At 42.1% G+C, this 24,204-nt stretch overlaps 1 protein-coding gene across 1 annotated transcript in view; it reads left to right on the forward strand.

The window, feature by feature from the left end:
* Positions 1-24,204, forward strand: part of LOC144686262 (parathyroid hormone 2 receptor-like) — a 241,849-nt gene that overhangs the window by 111,813 nt on the left and 105,832 nt on the right. The window contains exons 6-8 of the mRNA XM_078551351.1: positions 2,327-2,513; positions 10,739-10,892; positions 22,594-22,654. Of these exons, the coding sequence (XP_078407477.1) occupies positions 2,327-2,513; positions 10,739-10,892; positions 22,594-22,654 (402 nt within the window). The remainder of the gene's footprint in view (positions 1-2,326; positions 2,514-10,738; positions 10,893-22,593; positions 22,655-24,204) is intronic.

Genomic DNA, 24,204 nt, shown 5'->3' on the forward strand with positions numbered 1-24,204 from the left:
CAAAAACAAGTATCTTAAAATCGATCCTTTGAGGTACCAAAAGCCATTAGGGCTGGATGAGGACAGATGATGGATATGTGGCACAATATATGGGAGGGGATTTGAATCATGCAACCCAAGAGAAAATCTTGCATGTTTCTACAGGAAGTACCGTGGCTGTTTTGATGGCAGTGCAAAAGCTGTGCATTAACTCAAAATGCCAGGAGCTCAGTGAGAGTGAAGTTACAAGGAAATGAGATGGCACTGGAATAAGAGAGAGAAGAGAAAAAACAACAGTCATTCAAGGAAACAAAAAATAAGAAAATAGAAAACCAACAGGACAGAGGACACAAAGAGGAAGAAAAAACAAATGCAAGGAAACCAGGAAAAGAAGTAATCAGAAATAATCAGATTATAAGAGGGTAGTAAATTTGACAATGTAATCGCAGCCTCTTTCCATTATGTACATGGAGTATGAAGAAAATAATATAAGACCATAAGACATAGGTTAGGCCATTCAGCCCATCGAGTCTGCTCTACCATTCAATCATGGCTGATAAGTTTCTCAACCCCATTCTCCCGCCTTCTCCCCGTAACCTTTGATCCCCTTACCAATCAAGAACCTATCTATCTCGGTCTTAAATACACTCAATGACCTGGCCTCCACAGCCTTCTGTGGCAATGAATTCCATAGTTTCACCACTCTCTGGCTAAAGAAGTTTCTCCTCATCTCTGTTCTAAAAGGTCTTCCCTTTACTCTGAGGCTGTGCCCTCGGGTCCTCGTCTCTCCTACTAATGGAAACATCTTCCCCACGTCCACTCTATCCAGGCCTTTCAGTATTCATTAAGTTTCAATCAGATCCCCCCTCATCCTTCTAAACTCCATCGAGTATAGGCCCAGATAGAATCTATTCCACTTTCTCTGTCTGATCTGCTAATATTTGCAAAATGAAAAGGTATGGATAAGATAGTCAGAAAATATAGAGGAAATACAAGAAACAATTCTGTAGTACAGAAGAAGTCTAATCGTGATGTGAAAGCATTCTACTAACTGCTCCATACCAGCTCTTTAAAGATGATGCCACCAGCACTCAGTTTATCTATCAGCAGAAGAGCATGTTAATCCTAATGCTATTAATAGTTATTTGACTAAAAGATGTTGAGACAAAACAAAAACAATTTACATAAACTTAGTGACTTTATCATCATAAAGCATCTCGAGGCATTTTCACAGGAATGTTTCAAACACAATTAACACTGAGCCATCCAAGGAGATATTAGGACAGAGGGCCAAAAGCTTGATCAAAGAGATAGGTTTTAAGGTGCATCTTAAAGGAGGAAAGTGAAACAGAGAAATGGAGAGGTTTCGGGAATGAATTTCAGAGCTTAGGATCTAGGCAACTGAAGGCATGATTAGCAACAGTTGAGCGATTAAAATTGGGGTACACTAGAGGCAATTCTGAAGGAGTGCAGAGATCTTGGAGGTTTGTAGGGCTGGAGGAGATGACATTGAGGAGCGAGCAAGAGGAAGAATTTGAAAAAAGGATGAGCATTTTAAAACCAAGGGATTGCCAAACTGGGAGCCAATGTAGAGCAGTGAGCACAGCAGTGATGGTTGATTGTGACTTGGTGCAAGTTTAGGCTACAAGGTTTTGGATGAGTGCAGGTTTAGGGAGAGAGATGATAAAATGCACCTTTCAAAATACATATTTAAACAAAAAAGTTTAGATTTGTTGCTAACAAATACATATATCTTGAACCATATAAACAGGAGTCAAAACAATAATATTCTGCAACATTGCAATTTCTTTTAAATTTACATTTTTGGAGATTTTTTGCATTCATCGAAGAGTACTAACCAAAAGTGAAAAATAAACTGAAGATGCTAGAAAACTGAACTAAAAACAGACATATGTTTACCCAAATTGAGAATGGCCAAAACTGACATTGCCAAACTGGCCTATACTCCTACATTAACTGACTCATATAAATTAACACAAGTACATTCCAGAAATAGATATTTATATTGGTCTATGGTGTTCTTTAGAGATTTAACAACTTATGCCACAAAAAGATTAATGATTTTCTTAGTAATTTTTGTTTTTGTAACTGTCAAATTTATTCTTGAGAATATGTACAAAACTTCTAATCTGTATTGATACATAGTGGTGAGGTACTTGTGATTCCTGGAGCTTGAATCAATAGCTGTCACTTGCTTAAAAAAAACAATATTGCAACGTGTTATGATAGTGCACAATTGTAACAGTTTGGTTGTTAGGGCATAGGAAAGTGGCTGAAGGATGTTGATTATAAGATCCCTCACATTCAATTTTTTTCTCTCTAACAGGAGACTCCATTGCACTAGGAATTATATCCACATGCACTTGTTTGTCTCCTTCATACTGAGAGCCATCAGCATTTTCATCAAAGACAATGTTGTGCATTCTGATTTCGAAATAGAAGAATATGATTCTCTTGCAGTGGATGATCTGAAAACCATCACAGTTGCCCCTATAATAGACAAGTCCCATTATGTAAGTACATATCCAGTTCTGATGAAGGATTTGACCTGGAATGTGAACCAGTCTTTTTCAGAAACTTGCTTCATAACATGCTTTAAAATACAAGGGCCTGATTTTCATCTATTGGTTATCAAGTCTACATGGTTAAGAACTGCTACTAATTCCAGTGGAATGGTGAAAGGCTCTTAGCACTCAAATTCCCTGTTTCATCTAATTTAAATAATCTTTCATAGATCCACATGCAAATTTGGACAGGTATGTAGATGATTTTGGTTTTGGATGCAAAGAAGTTTAATGTTGTGCAGACAATTAAAGGGAACTGTCATGATTGGTGACAACATTTCTGAAGCCCTTGTAAAAGGCTGAAAAGGTTTCTAAATCCATTTGCAGCCTTTGCCACAAAGCTAAAGGCACAAGGGTAAGTGACAGACAAAAGTAAAAGGAAATTTGATGTGCAGGCACAATTCTGGAGTTATGACAAAGCAGCCCAGCACCCAACTATTTGTTTGATGGTTGCCGTGATCCATGTGATTCTGCAGGAAATGATTGGGAAGATGACCATAATCTGTGCTACTCCACAGCACCAGCTTCAAAATTCTACATTGGATTTTGCCTGCAAGGAGGTGAAGGCAGGCTTGAGGCCACTGCTGAACTGTACTGTAACTTGATCTGTTCCATAGCATAGCAACCACCCTCTGGTTTCATGTGGTGGCTTGTAGAATGCAAGGACAGCTGACTGGCGTAGGTTAAAAGCATTGTACCCATTGTCAGGATACCACGCATTCGCCAACATGATGGTCTGTGCATGGTTGCATACCCACTGCATATTCAAGGAGTGGAGCTTCTTGTGGTTCTGATGCATTTTCCTGTTGAGATGTGATGCCTAAAGAACCACATATATGCAGTCGATAGCAGCCTGCACCATTGGGTAGCCTGCTAATCTGTCAAAGTCACGTGATCACTCCTTCTGCTTCTCTCTGCTCAGAGATATAAATGCACTGTAAACTGAGAGATGTTGGAAATGTTGCTTCAACCTGGAATAATCCTGAGAAATTGAAAGCCAGCCAAGGCCTTGCCCCTCACACTGTAAAATTGTGGGGAGTTCAGGACAGGCGACAGCCCAGTGGGAAGGCCATCCAAAGAATTTTACCGCCACACCCGCCAACAAACCCACCGGCGGGGGAATGTAAAATTCTTCCCCATGAAACTATCACCAATGTCGTAAAAACCCATCTGATTCACTAATGCCCTTCAGGGAAGAAAATCTGCCATCCTCATCCAATCTGGCCTGTAAATGTCTTCAGATCCAAAGCAATGTGGTTGACTGCTCTCCGAAATGAACTGCAAATAATTTTCTGATGTTTGACTATTTATTTCTGTGTTTTGATCCACTCTTTGTCCTGTCTTGTCCTCCTAACCTGAATATTAAATCCTAGGAGAACTGGTGAAAGATCTAAACCCAAGTGCTAAACAAAGAAAAAAAAATAGATTTTTTTTAATGGCATATTTAGGATCTGAACTTCCAGGTTCAGTACAATCTCAAGATGATCAGAATTTCATAAATTATTCTGGTTTCACACTTATCGTTTACAAAGCCAAAAAATCTTAATTGCTGAAAACTTATGTGCCGTTTGTTCTATGTTACTGTATAGACATAAAAATTCTGTGTATCTTCATATGGTAATAAATAAGATACAGAATATACTTACTGTGACTTGAACCTTACAGAACAGTAGAATTAATGCATTAAAACAATATCACAATTGCATTTTGAAAAGTTGTTGATTTTGCCAAGGTATTGTACATGAACATGAATTAGAGGAAAAACTGTTTCACTCTTCCAGTTTTCCCTTTTCTTGTTCATCATTTCTCCCTCTCTCTGTCTTTGTATCTCCCTTTTTCTTCCTGTAAGACTAGCCCACATTTTTGGTTCCTTTCTGTGTACCTCTGGATTTTTTCTTCCGACCCTATCACTCCTTTAGTGTAAAGCTTTCCTTTTCTTTCCTTTCTTCCATACATCAATATGAATGTCAGTCAAGCTCAGTTAGGAGCACCCTTACTCAAAGTCAGAGGTTGTGCGTTCAACCCTCAACTTGTATGCAGCACAAAAAGTAGGCAGATGCTTCAGTATAGTATTGAGGAAATTCTGTATTGTCAGTAGTGTCATCTTCGGATGCAATGTTAAACCAAGTGACTCTGCTGTTATACATGAAGAAAAGCACTGGATTCTTTTGATGGTTTAGCTGATGTTCCTCCTTCAACCAACAACTACAAACTTCTTTTTGTTTGCTGTTTGCGGGACCTTTCTATGCCAAGACTTGATCTTTGTAAGTCCACTCCTTCTACTATTTTATATCAATGGAAAAACTCCCTCTAGACCAATAAAGTGATTTTTTAAAATCAATTTTTGGGATTTGGGTGACATTAGCAAGGCCAGCATTTACTACACATTTCTACTTGCCCTTGAAAAGGTGATGGTGTGACTTCTTTGTGAACCACTAGAGTCCATGTGGCAAAGGAACACATTAGGGTGTTAAAGGATTTTGATCTAGCGATAATGAAGGAATGGTGATATATTACCAAGTCGAGTCAGTATTTGGAGGGGAAAATGGAGGTGATGATGCTACATGTTCTTGTTGTCTTTTGGTTCCCAGATGTCGTTAATAATCACACTAAGCTTGAAAAGAACCGAAGCTTTGTTTAATCCTGTCACGCTGTCTGGTAAAATAGAAGGACCAGATTGAACTGATTCTGTTATACTTCACATGAACCTCTAGTACAGCTGAGAAATGTGGCCCCCAGAACACTTGAACATAACACATTAGTTCCTAGATAAGTAGCTCCTTGCTCTTTAGAGATATTTACGGATGATACAACAATATATAACATCCCCCTTTCTTTAAGACATAATGACCAATCAATGTCACTGTTCTAATCATTAACTTCTAGAAACTAAAGATGATTATCAATTGACTTTTGGAAATAAACTGAACCCCTTAGTGTCTTTTATAGCATGCATTAAAAAAAAAACTCAGTTTCACATAGGTGATAAATTTTGTGCCTCCATCTTGTGGATTTGACATTCGTTTCTCTTAGTGGTGAGTTGCCATGCTGCACAGGCGATGTTGTGCATGTTGTTTCTAGTGTTGCAGGAGTCATGCTTTCTGTTGCAAATGCTGTCTCATTTGCTGGTGATGTTGTCTCCCTGAATAATGTTTCCGATGTTGTTGCTGGTCTTTTCCGTTTTTCCAGCTCTGGTGTAGGTCAAATATGGATTCTGTTTCTTCTCAGTTGCTTACCAGTTTCAGTCCCAATTCTGTATGACCTTGGTGTGTCAGCTTCAGCAACAATTTTTGCTGGGCTCCAGGTTTTCATGATTGGATCCTGTACATGTACACTTTGTCCTTTCAACAGCTCAGGTCGGGATTTAGCATGTTTGTTGACCTCCTCTTTCCTGTGCTTCAGTGAGTTGTTGTCTCATTTCCTCCTGGTCATTTGGAGGATGTATTTTGCTTGGTAGAATAGCCTTATATTTTCTTCCATTCAATAACTCTGCAGGTGACTCCATGTCTGCCTTGAGAGGTGTGAATCAGAGTGACAATAAGGCAAGATTTGGGTCCTCCATTATCTCTGGGCATTCTACAAGGGTTCTTTTGATCAACTGGATGTGCTTTTCTATAAATCTGTGTCCTCGAGGGTAACGTAGTGATGAGGTGATGATGTTGAACCCATAAGGTTCAGCAAATTCCTTAACTACCTTTGATGTGAACTGGTTTTCATTGTCACATATTAATCTTTCAGGGATCCCTTGCTCAGCAAACCAAACTCGTACTGTTAACATGATTGTTGTGGGTCTCAAGTTGTTCATCTTCTGGATAAAAGGAAACTTTGAGTAGTAGTCTGCGACTATGAGATACCATTCTTAAGTGTGTGTGAATAAATCGACTCCTACAGTGCACCACAGTCTGGGTGGTACTTCAGTAGCTATCATCTTCTCTTTCTGATGTGGGTTTCTGTACTGCATGCAATGTGTTTGTATATGCCTATCCAGTGCACAGCTGATCTGGCTTTAAATTTAAACTTCTCCATTCCCACGTGGTCTTCATGTATCTTCCAGAGAAGTTCTTCCTGCATCCTTTTGGGTGTAATTATTCTGGATCCAGGTAGCAGACCGCCATCTTCCAGTAAGATGTCAACTCTGACAGACCAGTACTGCCTTATTATTGGCTGTACTTGCTGTATCTTATCACATCTTCCCTGGATCATTTGCTAAGAGAGCATCTGTAACTCCTCATCCTTGTTGGTCTCATCTCTAATTTGACTCCGTTTCAGTGGTGTTACATTCACTAGTGATGGATTTTTATACCTGGACTCTATATCTTGTGTTTCTCCTGTGGCCACAACTGAGAAAGGGTATCTGCCAACACCATTTCTCTTCCAAACTTGTATTTCAGAATGAAATCTGAAGCCTCAAGAGTAACCTCTGCATTACACAGATTCTTCTGGTAGCTCAGCTCCAGTGGATGATGATTACACTCCATTAAGAACTTTCTCCCACAGAAATATGTCTGGAACTTCTCACTCGACTCCATACTTGACTGCCAAAAGCTCTCTTTCAGTGTTGGCATATCTGGTCTCAGCTGAAGTTAGAGCTTTGCATGCGAATGCTATCAGCTTTCTCTCTTGTACCAGGGCTGGAGCAGTCCTTTTACAGAAGCATCTACTTGCAGAGTGACAGGCTTCTTTCTGTCATAGTATGACAGATTTGTGTCCTGACATATTACCTTATTGAGTTGTTGAAACTGCATCTGCCTGCGTTTAACTTGATTCCAGCTTTCCTGGTTCTCTCCATGGCTTTATGTAGATTGTGGCCATGATCTTTTTCACCTCCACCATATATCTGGATATCATCTGCTATGCTAACTGCTCCTTTGCATCCCCTGTATGTCTCACCTACTTTCTACTGGAACACATCCAGGCTCACTTTAAGGCAAAAAGGAACTTGTACCATCCAGAGTGTGTTAAATGTCAATAGCAAAGATTTGCATGCTTCAGGGTGTGCAGAATCCCAAATTAGTTGATCTATCAGCCTTTCTTTCATGTGTCCTTAAACTTAGATTTTAGCAGCATTTTTTAATCTTATTACAAAATTATCAATATGCTCCTAATTCCTGTCTGAGGCCTTGAAATTCATACCGTTTGATCCGATGATTCGATTTTGGCTAGAAATGTGTGCTGAACTTTTCAAAAACTTTTGTCCGGGTTTGTGTGTCCTCTTCAGCAAGCTCCCAGCTGTTAAACATATTTGATCCTATAATCTCCTGCCCACAGAAAGGTATAGCTGACCCTCTCTCATTGCTAATGCCTTTTAAGAAACAACTGAATGTCAATCTGCACTTTTATCTAGACTTCACAAATGCCTCTTCCCAATTCATTGTGGGTTGTCACTGCATTCATTGATGTGCTGGCCGACATTTTGATTTTCGTTTTGGCACGATTCACTAAGTTTCTCTTCTGGCATTAATATGGGTCAATTTTCTAAATCAGCACTAAATTAATTTAAACTGCTTTGGGTTTACTCACAGACGCTTGCTGCCTCCATGCTACGTGTTCTTGTTGTCTTTTGGTTCTAGATGTTGTTGATAATCACACATTAAGCTTGGAAAGATCAGGAACTCTTTTTATGTTTAATCTTGCCATGCTGTCCGGTACAATAGAAGGTCCGAATTCATCTGGTTCTTTAATACTTCACATGAGCCTCTAGTGTAGCTGTGAAATGTGGCCCCGGAACACCTACACATAACATATTAGTTTCTAGCTAAATAGTTTCTAGATATTTACAGATAATATAACAATATATAACAGATGGTATCGCCATTGTCTAATTTGGATCTGATAGGAGCAAAACTGAGAAATTTGATTGATCAAATTTACAGTAGTTGTTGGCTCTTAGTCAATCCCATGTTTCCAAACTGTCTAGTGAATGGAACTGACTTTCAGTTTACTGGAACATACAACTAATTTGACATCAGTACACTATGGTCTGAATTTTCACTCCTGAGTCAGGAGCACAGAGTTGGGACATTTCCAGCTCTGCAAACCTGACCCGGGAGAAAGTAGCCCAGAAGATGGGATTTTCGTTCTAGGATGGCGGACTTCCCTGGGTGTTGGGCCTGGTGACCCTAGAATGAGTGGAGAGGATGCTGGGTGGGAGGTGGGCTAGGCAGAAGGCCTGCCTCGGTGCACCGGAGCTGTATTGAAGTTTCAAAAAACACAAAAAAGCATAAAGCAGCCTCCAGCCCTCACCCCTCACATGGCCTCACACCCCACATGCTGCCCATGCCTCATCCGTGCCTATTGCCACCTCCCTAGTGCCTCAAACCCTCCAATGTTTGCTCTCCACCTGCCCCACATGCGCCTTTATTGCCCCTATGTAAAATTAATACCAACTCATGCACCCCCCCCTCCATCCACCACCCTTTGCTCTTACGCCTACCATGCCAACTCACCCAGTATCCACCATGGGCAAACCTCAGGACCCATGCAGAGATTAAACAAAATAAAGCTCCAAGTGTCTATTGCAAACTTTATTTAAAAAGCACTCTCATTTATAAAAACCTATTTACTACATGTATATTCTTTCAATTACATTATCCCTTATAACAAAATACATTTCATTCAATTGCATTATCCCTTATGAAAACAAGCATTGGAATTCATAGTTCCACTTAAAAGAGTCCACAACCACTTAGAGCTCAATCAAACTATGAAATGGCAGGCAACCTACTGTGATAATGGATGTTATTAAATCAGTCATGCTGCATTAATACAGTAATGATAACCCTAAGGCTTAAGTCAATAGACAGCATGAAATAGCAAGCAATAATTTTTTAACACTCCACACATTTTTTTTCCAAGAGTTAAAGGGCAGGAGTATTAAATTACTTGGCAGCTCCCTTTGACAATTCACCTTAACATTTTGACAGTTGTTTATGGCAGATGCTCTTTGCAGTTCAACTTAACAGTTGTGCCAGTTGTCTTTGACAGTTCCAATGAGCTTCACAGTTCCAGTGCATTTATACACGTTTTACACACATTCATGCCTAATTTTAGTAATCCCAAAGTGCACCCTATTCCCTCGCCCCCAAAGGGCACCTGACCTCCCCCAAAGATGTTCCAGGGCCATATCCGATGGGATACCTTACCTCTGCAAAAGGGTACCCTGGCTATCCAAATGAATCCACAAAGTTCAAACCTGATCCTACCAGGTCTAATCTGCACACATCAGGTTTCAGACACCTTTCACACCAAAATTACACATGAATGGAGGCAGCTGCTGATTTTTATGGGTGGCTGCCTCAACAAAATGCACATGTGCGAATCCTGACCTAGGGGCCCTAGAGAATGGGCCATTCCCACCCCGTGAAAATTGACTTCCAGATTCTGGCCCCTTCTGCCATTTTCACCATGGCAGAGGCAAAACTCCAAATTTTAATCAAGCTACTCACTAATTTTTACCTCAAAGATATGGATTCCACTGAATATTTTGGCAGGTTTTATGCGATGGCACATACAAAATGCAAGGCTATTAATTCAGTATATAGATACCTTTCTTATCGACCAAAATACTTATGGGTTTGGTGGTGTAATGGTTATGTTCCAGGACAAGAATCCAAAAAATTATGAGTTCAAATCATAACATGGCAAATGGAGAATTTGAACTCAGTTCAAATAATGTTAGGAAATGAAAAGCTACTATTGGTAAAAGTGACCATGAACCTATAACTTTGGTTCATAATGTCCCTAAAGAAGAAAACCTGCCATCCTTCCCAGTCTTCCCTAAATATGATGTGGGTCCCATATCAATGTGGTCATTGAATTGCCCTCTGAAGTGGCCTAGCAAGCCTTAGTTGTATCCTTTCATTACAAAGAATACTACACGGGCTTCATGAAGGTCACTGACAACCATCTTCTCGGGGCAACAAGAGATAGGAAATAAATGCTGGTCCTGCTAACAAAAGTGAATTTTAAAAAAATGATTATGGCCCAAATTTCCTCAGAGTTAATCCCACTTCACTTCACCAAAAAGTGCGGTAGAAACCTTACTAACCTCTTCTCTACCTTCCTGCTGTTGGATTGTATAAGGGCTTAAAACAAAGCCCAAAGACCATAAAGTGTAATGTGAATACATTTAAGTAAACGTTGTCTCTAACATTGTCCATGTTTTTATGTGACAGGTGGGATGCAAGATTGCTGTCATATTCTTTCTCTATTTCTTGTCTACAAACTACTACTGGATTCTAGTGGAAGGTCTTTATTTGCACTGCCTCATATTGATGGCCTTCCTCTCTGACAGAAAATATTTGTGGAGTTTTACCTTCACTGGATGGGGTAAGGCACTAAAGTCTTCTTTTGAAAACATAAACAACATCTTAAAGCAAGGAAACAGGCTGCAGTGAAGAAGATATCATCATGCAATGTATCATATCTCTGATTTTTCATACTTCCCTTTAGAGAAGCCACTGATCCTCACTTACATAGCTGGGACAGGTACCTCACCATGCCAAAAAGAGTATGGATACACAGCATGGTGCAACATATCAGGTCACTTGTGGGAGATAGGAATTGCTGATAAGGCTAGCATTTATTGCTCATCCCTAATTGCCCTTGATAAGATGGTGCTGAGACTAGGTTGTATAGGTACTTCCACGGTGCTGTTAGGAAGGGAGTTCAGGATTTTGACCAGTGATGGTGAAGGAGTGATGATGAATTTCCAAGTCAGGATGGTGTGTGGCTTGGAGAGGAACTTCCAGATTGTTTTCCCATGTGGCTGCTGCCTTTGTTCTTCTGGGTAATAGAGGTCATGGATTTGGAATGTGCTGTCGAAGGTGCCTCGGTGAGTGGCTGCAGTGCATTTAGTATATGGTACACACAGTAGCCACAGTAGACCTGTGGTAGAGGGAGTTAATGTTTAAAGTGGTGGGTGGAGTGCCAATCAAGCATGTGGTTTTCTCCGAGATGTTGTCAAGTTTCTTGAGTGTTGGAGCTGCAGTCATTGAGGTAAATGGGGAGTATTCTATCACTCTCCTGACTTGTGCTTTGTAGATTGGTGGACAGGAGTCAGGAAGTGAAATTATCGCCACAGAATTCCTAACCTCTGACCTACCCTTGTAGTCACAGTATTTATATGGTTGGTCTTTTTTGGTCAAAGGTAACTCCCAAGATGTTGCTGGTGGGATTTTCAGTTATGGTAATGCAACTGAATTTCAAGGGGAGATGGTTAGATTTTCTCTTGTTGGAGATGGTCATTGCCAGGCACTTATGTGGCATGAATGTTACTCGCCAATTATCAACTCAAGCCTGAGTGCAGTCTACTTCTTACTGCATGTGGACATGGACTACTGAATCATCTAAGGAGTTACAAGTGGAACTAAGTATTGTTCAGTCATCAAACATCCTCACTTCTGACCTTATGATGGAGGGAAAGTCAATGAGGAAGCAACTGAAGATGGTTGAATCTACCCTGAGGAACCCCTGCAACAATGTCCTGGGACTGAGATGATTGACTGCCAGCAACTACAACCATCCTTCTTAGTGTGGGATATGACTCTGGCTAATGGAGAGTTTCCCCCTTGATTTCCATTGAATTCAATTTTACCATGACTCTAATTTTGGTGGCTAACCTTTGAAAAGTATGATTTTTCCCTTTTCTTTGGGCTGTAAAATTTCTCCCAAGGCGACCAAAAATAAAATGGTCACCAATAAATCCAATAAGGAATAAAGGAGAAACTAGTGGTTAGAACATGAAAGCTGCTACCACATGGAGTGGTTGCAGTGACTAACTTAGTTGCATTTAGGGGGAATCAAGTACATGAGTGAGAAAGAATAGAAGGATATGTTGATAGGGTGAATGAAGTAAGATGGGAGGAGGCTCACTTGGAGCATAATCACCAGCTGAGTGGCCTGTTTCTGTACGGTAAATTCTATATAATAGCTGATTGGGAGAAGCAGAAATGAAATCATTTTCCCCAACAATCTAATGTTGGGATCTTAAACAAGAATATGATGAATGTCACAGCCTGATCTTACTGGTGCCCACCCCCCCCACCCCCTTTTTGGGATACTAAGGTAATTTTGCAAGGTTGTGTGGTCTCATTGGGATATTTGTCTGTGTTGCTCAACAGTCCAGTGGGGAGGATGTGGGGGCTAAGAGAATTACAAAGCAGTACTGGTTAGCCATCCAGAGAGACTGTGATCCAAACACCAGCTTTGTCTCATAGACATGGATTAAAACTAAAATCAGGCCTCCAAATTGATCCAAATCTTCATCCCTAATCTACAGCAGTGATAGTTTTTTTTTACAAAAAATGGCCTGGATTTTCGTTCCTGAGATGGAGGCGCTGAGTCAGGAAATTTTCTGGCTTGTCGCACCCACCTCGGGAAAACAAGCCCCTATCGGCGAGATCTTCATTCCAGGGGGTCAGGGGCTGGGGTGGGGGGCGGGGAAGAGGTGAGTGCTGGAGTTGGGTCCGCCACCCCCGGGTACAGGTTGAAGGCAGCTTAAGCTGGTAGGCCTTGGTTCTCTGGGACTTTGTCCCAGCTATGTTGTTAAGTAATAGGCTCTCTATCCCTCACCCCTCACATCACCTCACCAACATCCCCCTACCCCACCCACCCACTCACCATGCCCCATCCATGTCATCACATGCCAATCCATCTCCCCCACCCAGCCCTCAATGTTAACTCATGCACCTCCATACATCCTCACTAGCCCCTCATAGCCTCTATGCCAACCCATGCTCCTTCACTCATCACCATGGCCCCTTATAGCTCCTATGCCAACTCATGCCAACCCATGCCCCCACCAACCATCCTTTGCCCTTACACCCTCCATGCCAACTCACTGCTCTGATCCCAGCTGGACAAGTCAGATCCCAGAGTGAAACCTGGCTTGGTAGATCCTAAGTATTTTTTTTCAGAAACTGTGGAGGTCAATTACTGAACATATTCACAAGAGTCTGCCTGTATACTTATTGCACTAGACAAAAATGTTGGAAAGATTTCAAATCACACTGTTCCTTCACCCCAACTATACCTTTACAGTTACATACAACTTTGTAAAGATAACACAATTTACTATATCTAACTTCTGCTCCAATATTCAGGGTAAGTATGCAGGTACACGTGAACTAATAGGCAAATTGTGGTCGGACACACCACAGCCCAAAACCAAGTGACAGATGCCAGCAAAGCAGACTATGGGTTTCTCATCAACACCAGATACTTGTTACACCGTGAGCCAACTGGTCCCACTGAAACTCTGTCTTCATCATGAGGGCTACCAATCCCCATGTTTGAAGAACTCGCCTTGGAGTTGTCTCCCAAATGTCACTTCCACTCTGATGTCTTCAGCAAGGACCCACCTCCAGGGTTTCAATACTGCAAAGGCCACAGGCCCTGACAATATTCCGGCAATAGTACTGAAGATTTGTGGTCCAGAACTTGCCGCACCCCTAGCCAAGCTGTTCCAGTACAGCTGCAACACTGGCACTTACCCGGCAAAGTGGAAAATTACCCAGGTATGTCCTGGAAAAAGCAGGATAAATCCAACCTGGCCAATTACCGTCCCACCAGCCTATTCTTAATCACCAATAAAGTGATGGAATGCTCATCAGTGACATCAAGCAGCACTTGCTTGGCAATAACCTGCTCACTGACGCTCAATTTGGGTTCTGCCAAGGCCACTCAGCTCCTGACCTCTTTACAGCCTTGGTTCAAACATAGACAAAGGAGCTGAACTCCCAAGGTGAGGTTGAAAGTGACTGTCCTTGACATCAAGGCCGCATTTGACCGGGTGTGGCATCAAGGAGCCCTAGCAAAACTGGAGTTAATGGGAATCAAGGGGAAAACACTCCACTGGGTGGAGTCATACCTAGCAAAAGAAAGGTGGTTGTGGTTGTTGGAGGTCAATCATCTCAGTTCCAGGACATCACTGCAGGAGTTCTTCAGGGTAGTGTCCTAGGCCCAACCATCTTCAGCTGCTTCATCCATGTCCTTCCTTCCATCATTAGGTCAGGAGTGGGGATGTTTGCTGATCATTGCTCCATGTTCCACACCATACGTGACTTCTTAGATACTGAGGCAGTCCATGTCCAAATGCAGCAAGGCCTGGACAATATCCAGGCTTGGGTTGACAAGTGACAAGTAACATTCATTCCACACAAATGCCAGGCGATCACCATCTTCAACAAGAGAGAATCCAACCATCGCCCCTTGATGTTCAATTCCATTACCATCACTAAATCCCCCACTATCAACATCCTGGGGCTTACCATTGACCAGAAACTGAACTGGACTAGCCATATAAATAATGTGGCTTCAAGGGCAGGTCAGAGGCTAGGAATCCTCTGGTGAGTAACTCACCTCCTGACTCCCGAAAGCCTGTCCACCATCTACAAGGCACAAGTCAGGAGTGTGCTGGAACACTCTCCACTTGCCTGGATGGGTGCAGCTTCAACAAACTCAAGAAGTTTGACACCATCCAGGACAAAGCAGCCCACTTGATTGGCACCACATCCACAAACATTCACTCCCTCCACCCACCAACACACAGTGGCATCAGTGTGTACCAGCTACAAGATGCAATGCAGGAAATCACCAAGCCTCTTTAAAAAGCACCTTCCAAACCCACAACCACTACCATCTAGAAGGACAAGGGCAGCAGATAGATGGGAACACCACCACCTGGAAGTTCCCCTCCAAGCCACTCACCATCCTGATTGGAAATATATCACCACTCCTTCACTGTTGCAGGGTCAAAATCCTGGAAATACCTCCCTAACAGCACTGTATGTATACCTACACCATATGGACTGCAGTGGTTCAAGAACAGAGCTCACCACCACCATCTCGAGGGCATTTGGGGATGAGTAATAAATGCTGGCCCAGTGACCCCCACATTCCATATACAAATTTTTAAAAAATCTCTCCTTCCAATATTCATTTTCCCTGGATCTCTGCATACATTCAAGCCTCACCTTCCAAACACACTTTCAGGTATTCAACCGTGCCAAGCAGAACACTACTGCTCCAAAGGCCCGCAGTGGAGAGTCACCAACCTTTGGTTGCCCCCTTGGATCTTCTGGTTTCTCTCAAGCCCACTTTGCTTCAAGTCGGCTGCCCACCGCTTTTCTCTCTTTAATTTGGAGCCAATTGCTCTACCCCTTACTTTTAACTTTACTTAATAGGACCGGTTACAAATTCCTGCCCTTGTCCCTTAACTTGGACATACTTCTGGGATCTTTTTCTGTCCTTCTCCCTGGTTTAGAACCTTTTTATTGGTTTGGGACCTTCTTCTGGTTCCCTACCTGTGTCCTGCTCCTTGGGACACCTTCTCCTGATTGGAGCTCCTCTTCAGGTCACCTGACCTCCAGTTTAATGCTGTTTTATTTTCTTCTTTTTCACCTTCTGTGCAGGCGCACAGGGCCAGTTCCTGACCTGCCAAGCTAAAAGAAACAAACTGTGCATGTTCGCAGGGCCAGTTCCTGGTCTAAAGATGGAAAAACCACAAACTGCACATGCATGGCCATTCTTTGGCCAGCACATGTGCAGAAACCCTGAGGCCCATTGGGAACTGGAGTTTCCAGCCTCCAACTACCGATCTAAATTCAAGGTAAGTTTTCTTTTCCTTGGTGTTCGTCACACTTACCATCAGGCAGACCTCAGGAGCTATGCTGAGATGAAATAAAATAAAGTTTCAGTATCTATTACTGACTTCACTCTTTCAAAAAACAGTCATGAAAGCCCATTCAATATATTTAAGCCCCCTCAAATATTTAATCCCTTATAAAAGTAAACATTTGTATTCATAGCCCCACATCAAAGACAACTAACCCCTTAAACAAACTGTAAACTTACAGCCCTCCTATTGTGAAAAATATAACTTGTGGAAATGGTCAAGCAATAAGAATGCTGGCCCAAACATTCCGTGGACCAGCAATCATTGTCAAATTGCCTGTGACTGAAAATTTACCTGACTTGACATTTCTGCACATTTCTACCGGGGTCTTCCACACTCAGCTTTCCCAGAAATGTACAGCACAGCGTCCCTCAGAGAACTCCATTGGATCATAGTAGAGTCTCCTTTTTACAGCACTAACTGCATATGGTAAGTTTAAATATCTAGTCTGAACGTTAGTGATTGGATGAGTGAGCAGATGGGCGATCTGGTAAGTGGGTGGGGATAGGTGGCTAGGTGGGAGTAGTGGGGTAGTTGTGCGAGGTGCGTAGGTGGGTAATTGGGTAGAGGTAGGTGATTGACATTGGTAAGTGGATATTAAGTAGGTGGGTAAGTTGGTAAGAAGTAGGTGGATAGGTGGGGGACATGGGTAGGCAGGTAAAGAGTAGGGGATAGGTGGGTGAGGTGAGTAAGGAGGTAAGTAGATGAGGGGATAGGTGGGTGAGATAGATAGGGGGGTGAGTGGGGAGGGGTAGGGGTTAGGTTGGTAGGTGGGTAAGGGGTAGATGTGTGGGTGGCTAATCAGGTCAGGGAATAGTTGGATCATGTTTTGAGGGTAGTACGGATCATGTTTAGGAGGGTAGTTGGGTGGTCAGAGGGCAGTGAGGGGGTTAGAAAGGTATTCAGGTGGCCAGGGGGGCGTTGGCAGTAGCCAGGAGGTCGGGAGGGTTGTTGGGTGATTGTGGGGATATTTGGGGTTCAGGAGAGTGGTCGGTAGTTGGATGGTTGGGCGAGGATTGAGGAGTGGTCAAGGGGGCCTGGAGGTGGGGGGGGCGGAGTTGGGGATCAGGGGTTTTGTCAGGGCATCAATGTGAGTGATTGCGGAGTCAGTTGGGTGTTATCCAGGAAGTAGCCCAGGTTTCAATCTGTCAAATAATTCCTGGGTAACTACTTGGGTACGTACATCGGAACTGTCCCAAATCTCAGACTGTAACTCTAACTCAGGGTCCGAAACATTCATGGAGGCACCCAGGGAGCAGGCGAATTGCCTATTAGAAGTTGAAACTTCCCAGATAATGCCCATGGCGGTGCACACACTGGGATTTCCACAAGGTCCCAGCACACATCAGTTGTACATCCAATCTCTCACGATCCGAAGACTGGAAGATTTTGACCGCTCTATTGAAAGATGTTTGTTGACATAACCCTAAGTCTGTTAATACGAACATACAAAATAGGAGCAGAAGTAGGCCATTGGGCCCTTCAAGCCTGCTCCGCCATTCAGTAAGATCATGGCTGATCGGTTTGTGTTTTGAATTCCATAATCAATGACCCTGCCTCCTGAGCCTTCTGAGGCGGATTGTTCCAAAGTGGCACAACCCTCTGAGGGAAAAAAATTCTCCTCATCTCTGTCCTAAGAGGGCATGCCTAATTTTAAAACAGTGCCCCTATTTCAGGACACACACAAGAGGAAACACCCTTTCCACATCCACCTTGTCGAGTCCATTCAGGATCTTATATACTACAATCAAGTCACCCCTCACTCTTCTAAGCTCCAGTCTGTCTAACCTTTACTCATAAGACAACTTCTCATTCCAGGTATCAATCTAATAAACCTCCACTGAACCGCCGCCATTCTTCCATAAATGAGGAGACTAAAACTGTACATAATATTTGAGACAATAAACAAAAATACCTGGAAAAACTCAGCAGGTCTGACAACATCTGCGGAGAGGGACAATAGTTAATGTTTCAAGTCCGTATGACTCTTCAACAGAACCGCTGAAGAGTCATACGGACTCGAAACATTAACTGTGTTCCTCTCCACAGATGCTGTCAGACCTGCTGAGCTTTTCCACGTATTTTTGTTTTGGATTTCCAGCATCCGCAGTTTTTTGCTTTTATCATAATATTTGAGATGTGGTCTCACCAATGCCCTGTATAACTGAAGCAAAACATCCTTACTTTTATGTTCAATTCCTCTCATAATAAAGGGTAGCATTCCATTAGCCTTCTTAATTACTTGCTGTACCTGCATACTAAACTTTTGTGACTCATGCATGAGAACACCTATATCTCTCTGCACCTCTGAATTCTGCAGCCGTTCTCCATTTAAGTAATACTCTGCTTTTTTATTCTTCTTGCAAAGTAAATAACTTCACATTTTCACACATCATACTTCATCTGCCAGATTTTTGCCCAATCACTCAACCTAACTATATCCATTGGCAACCTCCCTATGTCCTCTTCACAACATACTTTCCTACCTATCTTTGTGTCATCTGCAATTTTATCTACCATGGCTTCATTCCCCTCATCCAAATCGTTGATATAAATTGTAAAAAGTTGAGGCCCCAACACAGACCCTTGCAGGACTCCACTCGTCACATCCTGCCAATCAGAAAAAGTCCCATTTATGCATACACTCTGTTTTCTGCCAGCCAGCCAGCCAGCCAATCTTCCATCCATGCTAATAGGTTACTCCCTACACCATGAGCTTTTATTTTGTGCAATAACCTTTGATGTGGCACCTTATCAAATGGCTTCTGGAAATCCCAGCAAGGTGTGTTTACAGGCTCCCCTTTATCCACTGTGCATGTTACTCCTTCAAAGAATGCCAATAAATTGGTTAAACATGATTTCCCTTTCACAAAACCATGCTGACTCTTCCCGATTGATTACCTTGTCTTTCTCTAAGTGCACAGCTATATCCTCCTCACTGATCGAATCTAACACCTTCCCCATGACAGATGTCAAGCTAACTGGCCTATATTTTCCTGTTTTCTGCCTCCCTTCCTTCTTGAATAGAGGGGTTATATTTGCTACTACCCAGTCTGCTGGAACCTTTCCAGATTCTTGCGAATTTTGGAAAATTAACACCAATGCATCTACTACCTCATTAGCCACCCCTTTTAAGACCCTAGGATGAAGCCTATCTGGATCAGGAGACTTGTCAGCCCACAGCTCCATCAGTTTGCTCAGTACCACTTCCCTAGTGATTTCAATTTAAACAAGTTCCTCCCCTCCCTTCCACCTCCTGATTTACAGCTATTACTGGAATGTTTTTTCTATCCTCTATAGTGAAGATAGAAGCAAAATATTTGTTCATTTCATCCACCATTTCCTTATTATCTACCACTAACTCCCCATTCTAACACTCTAGAGGACCAACGCTCACTTAATCTACTCTTTTTCTTTTTAAATGCCTGCAGAAACTCTTGCTATCCATTTTTCCATTCTAGCTAGCTTCCTCTCATACTCTAAATTATTTCTCCTGATTAACCCTTTAGCTATTCTCTGCTGTTATTTATATTCTGACCAATCATCTGACCTGCCACTCATCTTTGTGCAGTTATATGCTTTTTCCTTAAGTTCGAAGCTTTCCTTAACTTCTTTAGTTAACCACAGATGGTGGGTCCTCCCCTTAGGATTTTTCTTTATAGTAGGAATATTCTTATTCTGAGCATTCTGAAATATCCCCTTAAATGTCTGCCACTGCTTCTCTATTGATTTATCCCCTAGCCTTGTATCGCTGTTCACTTCAGCTTGCTCAGCCTTCATGCCCACATAGTTGCCCTTATTTAAAATACTAGTCTTAGACCCACTCTTCTCCCTTTCAAACTGGATGTAAAATTCAATCATATTGTGGCCGCTGCTACCTAGGGGTACTTTTACTCTGAGGTCATTAATTAATACCTGTCACATTACACAATACCAAGTCTAATATAACCTGCTCTCTGGTTGGTTCCAGAATGTGCTGCTCTAAAAAACACTACCTCAAAAGTATTCTATGAACTCCTCATCCAGGCTACTACTGCCAATCTGATTTTTCCAGTTTATATGTAGATTAAAATCACCCATGATTATTGCTGTCCCTTTATCTCAAGCACCCAATATTTCTTCTTGCATACTTTGTTTTGACATTGTGGTTACTGTTAGGGGGCCTGTAGACCACTCCCACTAGTGACTTCTTCCTCCTACTATTCCTCATCTCCACCCAAACTGATTCTATATCTTGATCTCCTGAACCAAGGTCATTTCTAACTATTGAACCAATGGTATCCTTGATCAACAGTGCTAGCCCTCCACCTTTACCTAGCTTCCTATTCTTCTTGAATGCCATATACCCTTCAATATTCAGGACCCAATCCTTGTCATCCTGCAGCCACATCTCTGTAACGGCTATCAGATCACAATCATTTACTTCAATGTGCATTAACAATGCATTTTCTTCATTATGAATGCTCTATGCATTCACATACAGAGTCTTTAGTTTTGTCTTTTTGTTATCTTTGTAACATCTAGTCATGACTATTGGTGAAGTCTTATGTGTTTTCTCTCTGTCCCTTCCTGCCATTCTTCAACCCTCATTGTCCATATTACTATTGTGGTCTCCTGCCTTAAATCTACCCCTTGATTTGCTGCATCTACCCAACTCCCTCACTCACTTTTTTAGTTTTAATCCCTCTTCTCTATTTCCCTAGCTATGCGATTTGCAAGAACACTCATCCCAGCACAGTTCAGGTGTAGACCATCCCAACGGTACAGCCCCCAATTTCCGCTGTACTGGTGTCAGTGCCCCACGAACCAGAACCCACTTCTCCCACACCAGTCTTTGAGCCACACATTCATCTCTCTAATCTTATTTGTCCAATGCCAATTTGCATGTGGCTCAGATAATAATCTAGAGATTATTACCTTTGAGGTTCTGCTTCTTAATTTTGGACCTAGCTTCTCATACTGCCTATGCAGAGCCACTTTCCTTGTCCTGCCTATGTCATTGGTGCCTACATGGACCACGATGACTGGATCCACCCCTCCCACTGCAAGTTCCTCTCCAGCCCTGAGCAAATGTCCTGAACCTTGGCACCGGGCAGGCAGCACAGCCATCTGGACTCTCGCCTTTGCTGCAAAGAACAGTGTCAATCCTCCTCACTATACTGTCCCCTACTACCACTACATTCCTGTTTGCCCTCCCCACCCCCCCAACTTGAACAGCTTCCTGTACAATGGTGCTATGGCCAGCCTGCTCATCTACCTTGCCGACCTCACTTTCGTCCACACAGGTTGTGAGCACCTCAAACCTGTTTGACAATTGCAAAGTCTGAGACTCCACCACTACTCTCTGCTCCACTCCTTTACCTGCCTCACTCATGGTCACATCCTCCTGTCCCTCACTGCTGACCAAAACAGACGACCCTATTCTAAGAAGCATGACCGTCTTCTGGAACAAAGTACCCAGGTATTTCTCCCTCTCCCTTATGTTGAGTAGTGTCTGCAGTTCAGCTTCCTGATCAATAGGTGATTGACAGACAACTGCCACTCCATGCAGTTCTCCATTTAAAAAGCTAACTTTCCTGGCGGTCAGCACCATGTCAGATCTTGATCCTTAATCTACAGTTAAAACCTGAAAAGAACTTACCAGAACTTACCACGTGAACCTAATTCACTACTCGCTTGGTCTCCATCTCACTCCGGCATAGTTGCCTGTCTCCTCACATGCCCTTTACTGATCGTACTGATGCTGCTCAGATATTTTTTCAAATCAAAGCCAGTTTGCCTGTTTATTTTCAAAATTTAAATGGCAGTGGATTGAAATAACTTGACAGATTGACACTTCCACGGATCTTGCCCCCCCCCCCCCCACCCCCCCCACCCCACCCTCTTTTCGAGCATTTACATCTCTTAACTCAGACACTGTACGATAAGGCCCTCACTCCAGCGAAAATGGGGTCGTTTGAACTCAGCGATGAATTAAAATGGCCCTGCTGAGTTTGGGTTTCCCCCATCTGTCAGTCACTTTCTGCCCCCATTTCCCTACCAGCGAAATTAGGATTTGTCAGAAATGGGGTTAGAACTTCTGAATTCGGGTCCCCAGCGCCATTTTGGCTAAGCCATGGAGTCTCCATGAAATTCTAATGTGAGAAGTTCTGAAAGAAAAGTATGTGAATTGTGTATTCTGTGGAATTGGCAGCTTTCCACCAAATCTCTCAAAGTATATTTATTTTGATGAACAACAACAAGACCGTGATTCAAAAAGACACAGGTTGAATGGTATACTATATGCCTTGAAAAATCATTAAGAGAAGAGCCAAATATCCTCAATATAGACAAGTTGTCTTGTTTACATTTCAGGAGTTCCAGCAGTCTTTGTTGCGGCTTGGGCCATTGTGAGAGCAGTATTGGCTGATGAAAGGTGAGAAACATTTTTTGCTTCTGATTAGTATTAACAAAAATAAAAGCTTTTGATAAAGTAATACAGTTTAGTAAGAAATCAATACAATTTCATTCTCTTCTCTGCTTGGTCGCTGAGGCCTGGAGAAAATCTGACATCAGGAAGCGTTACTGTTTTTCACCACTAGGGGCAATGTTACCATTTCCTGATCTCGTAATTTATAAAACCCAATACTGGCCACAAAATCACACATTATTCATAAAACTGGACTTCAAAATACTGTCCCTTTTTTAGGTCAATTTCAAACTTTCACTGACATAGGAATATCAGTGTTTATTAGCAGGATTGCCACCAGGTTATGTTTTATATTGTTGCTAAAATGACTTTATGTACTTACTGGCTGAAAGCCAGAATTTTAAATGACTAAAACAACAGCTAATAAGATGGCCACCGGGAGTCAGGTAAATTTTATAATTTCTGCACAGACTCAGAATTAACTCAAGTCTCTGCAAAGTTCTGAATTAAATGACAGTGGACATGGGGCCCTCCTTTGAATGAACATGCTGGAGGTAAAACTACTTGTGGAATTTACACCTCTCAATGTCTGTGTTTTTACCAAAATTTAAAATCCATGGACTTCCAGACTCACTGTCTCCAAGCCTGATACTTAACAAAAAGAGTGCAAAGAAACCAGTTTATCATAAGCAGGCATGTACAGTCACCATGCATTCCCTATTGTATAGCAATGGCTTCTAACATCAAATCATTCATGTGGACAATAGAGGTAGTGATCATGTGGTCACATGATCAAAACTGATTTCAGATAACAAATCTTATTACTCCAAGAACCAGGGAGAAACAAACCAGTCTGGACATAACACAGAAAAACTAGTGGCCAGAAGGTCCAGAGTGGACACGCTCCCTCTCTCCACCCATCTTATAAGTCTGCTGTTTGACAATCCATGTGCTGCAGACAGAGTGTTAAAAAAACAGCAGCTGCTGTCTCCGGAAAAAAAGATAAATTGTCCAATCGCTTCAATATCAAATCTTGAGGGACCACCAAGCCAGCCTGGAACCATCCAATTTATCAATCTTATATATTGTATATCTTTAATTTTTAATCAGACTCTTAAAAAGCCTGTTTAATCTATCCCTTCACTCTGTAACTCATTGATGTGTGTATGCATGAAAGCTGGAATTTTTATTATTTACTCAAACTGGGTTAAGTACAATAAATACAATTGTCATGGATAGAATTTGTGTGTTTCCTTTCGCTGCCCATGATCAGCATGTTTGTGTGAGGGGTGTGTTTTCTTACCCTCACAGTGAGTGTCCCAAATAATTAAGTCCTGCAGCTAGCTAGCTTGTGAGTTTTAAAATAAAATTCCTGCACACTTATGCCCAATTAAATGCAACATCTCACTCACTCATCACCCATACTCTCTCGCACACAACCCGAAGATTAGGTACATATGAAGGTAATATACTGTTAGAGCTCAATTATCTCAGTTTCTTTCATTGCAGGCCTGCAGTTTCTTAGATGAAGCCAATGCTTTAAAGTTGAAGTGAAG

Source organism: Cetorhinus maximus, chromosome 11 (assembly GCF_964194155.1).
Source record: "Cetorhinus maximus chromosome 11, sCetMax3.hap1.1, whole genome shotgun sequence".
NCBI lineage: Eukaryota > Metazoa > Chordata > Chondrichthyes > Lamniformes > Cetorhinidae > Cetorhinus > Cetorhinus maximus.